This window comes from Triticum aestivum, chromosome 5B (genome assembly GCF_018294505.1).
Source record: "Triticum aestivum cultivar Chinese Spring chromosome 5B, IWGSC CS RefSeq v2.1, whole genome shotgun sequence".
NCBI classification, from domain to species: Eukaryota; Viridiplantae; Streptophyta; class Magnoliopsida; order Poales; family Poaceae; genus Triticum; species Triticum aestivum.
Genome location: NC_057807.1, coordinates 421437463 through 421447363, shown reverse-complemented (window position 1 = coordinate 421447363; position 9901 = coordinate 421437463). Strand labels below are relative to the sequence as shown.

The window sequence follows — 9901 nt, the reverse complement described above, 5'->3', positions numbered from 1 at the left end:
GGCTTAAAGGCCAGGTGCTACCTCTGCGCCTCCGCGCTCCGTGCTGCGTGTGTACTGGCTAGGGTTAGGGGGGGTCGTCTTGGTCAGATCCTGTTGGATTGGAGCTTGCTTGGAATGTTACGGGAGACGAGTGGACTCAAATCAGTCAATGTTGGTTCCAGTAAAGTACTGCATTGCGTGCGATCAATAATGAAGTAGCAGTATTTTTTTTTGAGGGGTAAAAAAAATAGTAGTTTTTTTTTCAATTTATCACGTACCCGTCCGGGCTCCTTTTCCCGTATCTGTTTGTTTGGGCCCCAACTTGGCCCAAAGAACTTTGCTCGCCTCGGCCCACTGATCCGGTCCATATGGTTGGACAAAACACACTTCAGGAAAACGAACTTGAGCAGCTGAGCAAGGAAAACCCTATTTGACGCATTTTGCGTCAAGTAGTCGGGGAATCGCACAGGCGGGGCGACCTAGCGAGCGATTGGGCCGGCCAACTATAGCGTAGGTATAGCTTTCACGTTCTGGTTTTGGGAAACTTCTAGACGATTCCCAGCCGTTTTTTACTGGTTTTGGGAACCTTCTAGAAGTTCCTCTTTTTAGTTTTTCCATTTTCTTGTTTTTCTTTTTTTCTGTTTCTTTTTTTCTCTTTTATGTTTCTTTTTTCTGTTTTATCTTTTCAATTAGATTTTCCTTTTAAATGCTTTTCGATAATTTAAAGGTTTGTTCAGATTTCAAAAAACGTTCCTCCTTTGAAAATTTGTTCCAGATTCACAAAATGTTTCAATTTCAAAAGTTGCACAGGAATTTCCAAAAATGTTCCTGTTTACAAAATTTGGTCAAAATTTCAAAAATTGTTCAGGAATTCGAAAAAATGTTCCTTCTATAGAAATAATTCACAATTTGCAAAAATTCTCATGGTTCAGAAAATGTTCACCAATTTCCAAAGATGTTCGTGATTTCAAAAATTGATCAGAATTTCTAAAAATGTCCGTATTTTAGAAAAATGTTCATCAAAAGATTTTCGCAATTCCAATTTTTGTTAGGAATTTCGTGAATTGTTCCATTTCCTAAAAAATGTTCACAATTACAAAAAATGTTCGCGGCTTCAAATTTTTGTTCGATATTTCATAAATTGTTCCATTTTTCAAATTTTTGTTCACAAATTAGAAAAATGTTCGTAGTTGCAAAATTTGTTCTAAAATGAAAAAAAATGTTTGCAATTCGAAAAGTGTTCAAGAGTTTCAAAAAATGTTCGTGGTTTCAAATTTTTATTAGATATTTCTTGAAATGTTCCATTTTTCATATTTTTGTTCACAAATTCAAAAAATGGTCGTGGTTTCAAATTTTTATTAGATATTTGTTGAGATGTTCCATTTTTCATTTTTTTGTTCACAAATTCAAAAAATGTTCGTGGTTTCAATTTTTTTTTCTTGGCATTTCATGATATGTTCAATTTTGAAAATATTTGTTCAAAAAATTTAAAAATGTTCGTTGTTTAGAAATTTGTTCAGAATTTCATAATTTGTTCACAACTTCAAACAATGATTTATGTTTTTCAAAAACATTTTCTGCAATTTCAATTTTTCTGATCACATATGCAAAAAAAATGTAAGCATACGGGCATTGTACGGACACTTTTCAAAATCTAAACTTTCAGAAAAAATGTGTGCTTATTTTTTTAAGATGTCCACTAGAGTAACTAATTCTGGCTCGCTTTAGTAGAGCATTCCGGTTGTACGGGCATTGTAAGTTCTTTTAGTTTCTTTTACTACCAGAAAAGCTGGCAGCTGGAGTGGCTAGGAGCGGTCAGTCGCAAACTCTCGGTTGCCAATGGGCCAGAAAATAACATTCAAGGGGGAATAACTGTTTTCAGAAAATGTGAGTTTCCTAAAAAGAATTCACGGATTTGAAAAGTAGCTGAGTTTATAAAACTATTCCCGTTCTAAAAAAGTGTTTGAGTTCGAAATTCAAAATATTTCGGATTTGCCGGTAGCTGTTTGTTCATATACGTTGGCGCTGATATATGAACCAGAAACCACGCCAGCTCACTTGGCTAGCAACACTAGCATATGTGTAGGAGATCCTGTGTTTGAATCCAGCTGAATGCAGTACTTTTTGCCTATTTTAGTAGGCTACAGTAGTCTGCTCGCGACACGACCAATGGGCCAGCCCAGTCACGCGTGCCCTTATGCGTCGCAGAGCTGTTTGACGCAAAACGCGTCGAATAGGAGGTCCCGCTGAGCAAGACACACTTTGCCTAATGGACTAATTTGAGGTTATAGCTTTGGGCTAAGTCACACTTCTCTATCTGAAAAAGTCTATAATAGAAAGAAAAAAAAGGTGCTAATTTCTACAACATCAAATATATATAGTGCACCAAAAATTATTTTAATGAATCTCATGAAACTAGTTTAGTGGTTTAGATGTTGACAAAACATTCTATATTTTGGTAATTTCTTTTTGCAGGTTTATTTTGGTAAAATTTGAAGAAGTTTGACTTAGGAAAAATTTGTAACTTCAATTAATTTAGAACAAAGGTAGTTATATGTTGATAGTTGTCTTCAATTCTTGCCAGTTGTCTCAAGAAAAAAAAAGAAAAAAAATGTTAACATAGTAAAAACAACTGCACAAAATCTATTTAAAAAGAGAAAATAAAAAGATTTTAAAAATTAAAGATATAAAAATAATTAGAACATCAAGTTGAGAAGAGTGAAATTACAGTAGGAAAAACCACGGATCTATCTATGGTGGCTAGGGTGCGGTTTCGAAAGCAAGGATTTTCATCGGTGACTTCTACTCCCCCCCCCCCACCCCCCGAACCGCTGATTAAGCAACAAGAGGTGGGGGAACCGAATGTCTCTGAATCTATGTAGAACGAGCTTTTATCAGGTTTTCGTGTCATGGTGGCGCCGCTTCAACGGTGTTGCATTGATCCGCCTCATATCCTGTCTTGATGACGCTTGATTAGGCGTTGCTGAGGGGCTTGAGAGTTTTTGTCTTCGATGGCCTTTCACGGATAATTAGTTAGTCCTTCTTGGTGTTTGTCAGCGACTATATGGGCACCATCGGCGGCGGCGGCGCCATCGATGACAACCCACTTTTTGAACCTACATTGAGGTAGTGCCCCCTAACGATGTGCTTGGTATGATTGCCAATCTTTGTCGCATACAATTGTATGATTGCCAATCTTTGTCAATATGTCCATCAATAACGAAAGCTATGAAGATACATTAACGTGGAATTTGGTTGCTTCTTTGAAAGAACATTGAATCTCAAGGTCTTAGATGTAGTTTTCTATTTGTTTAGGATTGTGAAGGTGTCTATGAATTTAGTTACCCCATGATCTAGTTGTGTCCACTTGTCTCACTATCAAATATGCGCTATATTATGTGTGCGAGATGAAAAACCCTTCCCCGTGAAACTAGGCACGTATATGAGCCCTTTTGTGAAGCATGACTTTCATTTCCCTAAAAAAACGGGAGAAAAGTTGATTTTACCCCTTTGAGTTTTGGATGTGGGATACTTTAGCGCCCAACCTTTTCTGGGCTAATTTGAGTTCCCCAAAGTAGCAAAATGAGATGGAACAACTCTCAAAACACCATTGTCATGCCTCGTCCAATATTATTGGAGGCCGCGAAGGCATTTTGGCCGGTTGGATAAAATAAGTCAACAAAATTCGTCCTTCATGGGCCATAGTTTGGGCACTTCTTCGTCTGAATGGGTTCTTCCTCCTCTTTGCTCCCAGTGGCACGATGGTGTGGTATGAGACGCAACGGTTCGCCGGAACCAATGATTGCAGCTGACAATCATGTTTTTTTACATGTTTTTATGTAATACACCCTCCATTCCTAAATGTTGTCTATATAGAAATCTTTAAAAAGACTTATATTTAGAAACGTAGGGTAGGAATGAAAATGGAGTGAAAACAGACGGAACTAGATGCTACCATATCTGTTCTCTTCTTTTTTTTTTGCAGAAATGAAAACAAATACGAAAACCCCAAAAATGAATATGGAAACAGATACTATTGAAAACAGACACAAAGCGAATACAGAATAGACACGGTAACAGAAGTGGGCGTTGACCGGAACTTAATAACCTCTTGAGTCGTAGAGAAAAATTTAATGAATTGTTAACAGGCTACGATACGAAATAATATGATTATGTTAGCAACTTAACGAAGTAGTGTAGTAGTACTGGACAATTACGTATATGGTCTGGTTAAGTATGTGTGTGGTAGTAGAGGTTGTACCTCAAATGATTCATTCTACTCATTATGTCATTGTGTATTGTTTGGTGGTTGAGCTACAAAGCATCCATAGGCCTATAGTAAAAAACTGAAATTCCATATTCACGGAAATGAAAAGTTCCACGCCTGTTTCACCGAAAAAGATTGTTTCATTTTTGTTTTCATTTTGCATAAAAAATTCTATTTCCGTTTCCGTTTGCAAATTTCCATTTATATTTTCATATTTTATCTTTGTTTCCATTTTGCTTCGGAAAGCAGAAACTTTTTACTCCATTTTCATCCCATGGTATATACGTGTGTGTCGGTGTTGTACGTGTTGCTGTTAGTGGGATCATGGGTGGGATGGCTGTAAAGAGCGCGGCGAGTGCCGGGGATGATGGGGAGAAGCGAGGCCATGGCCGGGGACGGCATGAACGACGAGTGATCGAAGAAAGCCTTCCATGGATTCTCGTCGGAGTCTGACCAGAATCTCGTCGGAGTTCGGCGGGGTTGCACAGGCGTGGTCACCGCGGCCGCCAGAAGCTCGGATCGGTTAACCGGGGAGTGTCGGAGAGGAGGAGCGAGGCAGGAGGGATACTTTTAATTTTTTCGATAAAGGGTGGATTTTATTAACTCAAAATGTAGTATCAAGAGGATACAAATATAATGAGCACACACCCGGCCTCTGCATAGCTAGGATGCACACAACCAACATAAACTCACGCACACAAAAACATGCCAGCAATAGCAAAGTCATATAGGACCAAAGCTATGTATAGGCGATGAAAAAAGAAAGAAGCCTCAAAGCGATCATATCCGTGATGGCAAACTAGAAAAATGACCGTATCCGCATCATTCATTTCATGACACCACACGGACGACGAGGTTCTTCAATAGTAACGCCTTCAGGAAGGGAGCAACACTTGAGCGTCGCCATCACCGGATCCAACCACCAAGGCTAGGATCTAGGTTTTCACCCTGAAGAATCAGTCTGAGCATTCCGAACAATGCCTTCAACAATGTAACGATATAAAAATGTCGCCATTGCCAGGATACCCAACTCGGGGCACACCTAGGCTTTCACCCCGGCACTCAAAGACCGGATGCTCAAGTAGCACCACCATCGAAGTCACTGACGTGTTGTCGTCACCACTTTTCTGCAATACCAGCAGCTAGATGCGATGTGACCGCCGCCGCCGCACAACCATCCCTCTGCACCAAGACATCGTTCATAGTTTGCATATCCCCGCCAAGAAATCGACCACCGGATTTGTAGAGATAAAACTCTCACAAAATCTATCGATGATGATAATCCGCAGCAAGGCCACTACCGCAGGCTGAAGTGATCACCACACATAGCCTGTCATCGAAGAGGCCCCGGGTTTACCCTGCCGCAATCTGGACGAGGGAACCGGAGGCGGCCAGCAGGGACTCTCTTACGAAGATGTAGGAGCTCGGACAAAGGCAGGCCAGCATGGACTTACCCCTAGATCAACAGATCAGGGGGCTGCCCGTTGATGTCGCCAGATCGACACCTGATCTGAATCAGGGCGCTCGAACCATATGCACCATCGCTGGAGCCTGCACCTGCGCTTGCTGTCACAGCCATCATGCACCGGTGGATGCCGAAGAACGGCTTCCTCCGGGACAGCACAGGACGGGAACCGCACCAGACGTCGCCACTGCCGCCCAAAGCCGCCATCATGAGATCGCCATGGATGGAGGTCGAGCCTCACCCGCAGAACGCCCCACCGCCACCGTCCTTGGCCCCAGCGCCAGCTTCGTCGGCGGTGGCCTCAGGTGGCGGCGAGATGGGAGGCAAATTGGTTGAGCCCCCGGCGGCTGAGATGGGATCCCCCGAGTCGCCAGGGGCGACGCGGGGGTCAGTTGGGATACTTTTAATTAGAAAAGTGGATGCGGCTGCTCAAATTTGAGCGAGAGAGGCAACTTTTGAGGCTTAACTCAACCGTTTGAGGGATCAGTTAGCTAGTGCTTAACTGCTTAATATGGAATCATTCGAGGAGTAAAAGACTTTTTATTGTTCGTTTAGAGTTGCCCTCAGGTTGATTGATGAAAACGTAAGACCATCGACGCATTACAGACCAAATCACCAGAAGAAACACTAAAAAAAATAAACGGGCGCCAGATCGACAAGAACACACTTTCAGTTTCTCTCAGACAGGGCAAATTAACAACGACGGCAGCCGTGCAGGAAAGGCGAGCCTAGCCTGCCGGCCGCCTGTGCCAAATACGCTGCAAATACATCATGATAGTATATCACAAACGCACACGTCGGTGCAAAATTAGCCAATAAGTAGACAAGAAAGCAAAGGTACAGGGCAGTAGCAAACGATAGATCAGCGCTTATTCTAGCATGCATGGGTAGATATGGAGCTAGCTTCGCTTAATAGAGACCTAGCTAGACTCCTCTCTAGTAGGCGACGATCCTGAGCCCGAGGCTCTTCTGCGCGTACTCGATGAGCCCGTCCACCTCGCCGTCGTCGACGTAGCCGTCGCCGTCGGCGTCGGCGTACTCGATGCCGCGCTTGCTCTTGTACCCCGAGAAGCGCGTCCGGATGGTGCGCATCGCGCACCGCAGCTCGTCGCGGCTGATGCGGCCGTCGCGGTCCACGTCGAACCGCCGGAGCCACTCCTTGAACTCGTCCACCGTCATGTCACCGTCCAGCGACCGGGTCGCCGCCGTCACGTTCCTGATCGCCATATCAAACTGATCAGTCTCCGGCCCTCCTTGCTCCGACGAGGGCTAGCTTGGCCGTCGATGTATGAATGTATGTATCTCTCTGAATTAATGTGCAGCTGCCTGTTCGGCCGCATAGCTCTTATATAAGCGTGGCCTGCACCATTACACCGCCGGTGACGTACTCGTGCTGGTTACGTTTTTCACGGTTCGGACCTACCTGCAGCATAGCTTATTCAACACGCGGTGTAGATTCTCAAGTTATCTTGATAAAATTTTTTTTTGAGAAAAACTGTATATATCTTGATGGTTGATGATAGATACTCGTTGTCGACGAACATGTAAATTTGGTGCTGTTTTAATTGGGCCATCTATCATAGGGATGCTCGTTGAAAGGCGTAAGAATCTGCACCAAGTGGGTCGAGAGAGAAAGGAAATGTATGGAGCAAAGGCTGGAGATGCATTTCGGTGATCGATATGGAATTAAGAATCGTGTAAAGCTCTACCGGCTAAGCAGTGCCACCCAATGTGGGAATATTCGAAGGGCAACTTCCGCATCGAATTTCTACAATGAAAGGTTGGACATTCTTTTTTTTTTGGCGAATAATGAAAGGTTGGACATGATATGATATTTAGAGACGGAACAGGATGCAACGACTATAGGCCTGAAATTATTGTGCACGCGTCTAGAATTCTCCAATCTTGTAGTCGTGTGCATCATTTTCCTCATGTCGCAGACGGAAATGGCAAGTTAAAATCCGTTGTTTTTTTCCCTTGCTGCAGCGGAGTCGAAAATAAAACTACCAACCGTTTTCCAGCATTGTGGTAATTATTGTGTGCGCATGTGTGTGTAACTCTAGCACTAAACCATTGTAACACAACACACAAATTAATACCCCCTCCGTTCCTAAATAATTTTCTTTTTAGAGATTTTAAATTGACTACCACATACGGATGTATATAAACATATTTTAGTGTAGATTCAGCTTCGTATGTAATCACTTGTTGAAATCTCTAGAAATACAAATATTTAAAAACGGAGGGAGTATTACGTCTGCTCAAAAAAGTAAATGGTTCTAGTTATTGCCCCAAGTCAAAAGTTCCATGAGTTTAATAAAGTTTAAAGAAATTTGTACAATCATGTACTCTAAGACTGTCAAGTAGACATAAAACTTGATGTGTCAAATTAATTAAGAAGAGATGGTAGTTTGATAAACCCGGGAAGAAATGATGCTAAGAGTATGGTTAATAGTATAGCCAACATCGGCCTATATGAAGTTGCCACATCATATAGAGTCAATCTAATAGGCTGCTAGTACAATAGTTAGTCATACTAGTATACTATACCATATTAATACACAGCCTCACCTTTTGTCTCATAAATACTATATTTAAATCCTTATAGCCTGCTTATATCACTTTTATTGTATTTGCTCTAAGCGTTTGCACCTAGGTGGAAACACAGTTCTAAGTCTAAAACTAATTAAATAAAAAAAGCTTAGCAACAAAAAAACTACTACTAAACAACTATACATTGAAGACTTGAGTTGCTAAGTCATTTAATGCACTTAACACCTCATCTAAGCACTTTTGCATTGAAAAAGGCCAAAGTACACTCTGAAAATCTATTCCATAAAGGATCTAACAAAACTAAATTGATACAGCAGATGTTGGTCTCCTGTCCTCCACTTGGTTCTTGTCTTTTTCATTTTGTGATGGCATTAAATTTCTTTGGTTTGTAGAAAAGTAATCGTACCTTTATCTTTACCTAATATTAAAGGATGGATTGTTTCTCCACTTTTTTGGTTTATTACGGTGGGACCCACGTAATTTTTCGTCCGTCACAGGCGTTCTCTCGTTCTGGCGTTTTCTCAATCTCCCGATTTGTTTCTGTCAAAAAAATATATAGGGCGCATAGAGCCGCGATGGGCCGGCGCATTAGCGTAGCAACAACACTCACCAGTAAATCTCTACTCCTAATGGAGCAGTTGGTAGTCTCGCTTCCAGGTTTTTTTTCGTCCCACCACTTTCGTCCGGTTTTTTTTTTCGTAGGTTAACCGTCGTAGATTTTTTTCGATACTGGTTTCTTATTCACCGGTTTATTTACCCCTCAGTTCTTTCCTTGCAAATCAGCACTTTCCAAACATGCACGCAATCACGGATCTAAATTTACTAACTTATCCAAATCAACCGATACCTTCCATTATTGCAAATTTCTTTAGGAAACAAATAATAGATTTTAAGGAAACAAATAAACCGTGCAAAACCAAAAAAAAACGTCTCTCGATCCACCCGATGCGGCCGCCCTATCTCCCTCGTACATACGGGAAATCAATCAATCATTTCCATATGCATCAGACAGAGAGAAAAAGGATGGAAAGTTTCTTTTAAATTTTGGGGTATGATTTTCGCATGCAATTAGGAGTTATGATTTTCCTAAGAAAGAGATAATTGAATTTCGTCCATGAAATCAATCAATCATTTCCATATGCATCAGACAGAGAGAAAAAGGATGGAAAGTTTCTTTTAAAATTTGGGGTATGATTTTGGCATGCAATCAGGAGTTATGATTTTCCTAAGAAAGAGATAATTGACTTTTGTCCATGAAATCAATCAATCATTTCGATATGCATCAGACAGAGATAAAAAGGATGGAAAGTTTCTTTTAAAATTTGGGGTATGATTTTCGCATGCAATCAGGAGTTATGATTTTCCTAAGAAAGAGATAATTGACTTTTGTACATGAAATCAATCAATCATTTCCATATGCATCAGACAGAGAGAAAAAGGATGGAAAGTTTCTTCTAAAATTTGGGATATGATTTTCGCATACAATCAGGAGTTATGATTTTCCTAAGAAAGAGATAATTGACTTTTGTCCATGAAATCAAGCATTGCCATATGCATCAGCCAAAGGAACGGTGAGAAGGAAAAGAAGAAAAATATGCGGTGTTTATTTCTATATTTGGGACATCCGTGCCAGCATT

At 41.2% G+C, this 9901-nt stretch overlaps 1 protein-coding gene across 1 annotated transcript; it reads right to left on the bottom strand.

Annotated features, from left to right (window-relative positions):
- Nucleotides 1-6365: 6365 nt before the first annotated feature.
- LOC123112218 (probable calcium-binding protein CML15) lies at nt 6366-7038 on the bottom strand. Its single transcript, XM_044533154.1, has one exon. The coding sequence runs from the start codon at nt 6936-6938 to the stop codon at nt 6648-6650; it is 291 nt and encodes a 96-aa protein (XP_044389089.1). The 5' UTR covers nt 6939-7038; the 3' UTR covers nt 6366-6647.
- Nucleotides 7039-9901: the final 2863 nt, after the last annotated feature.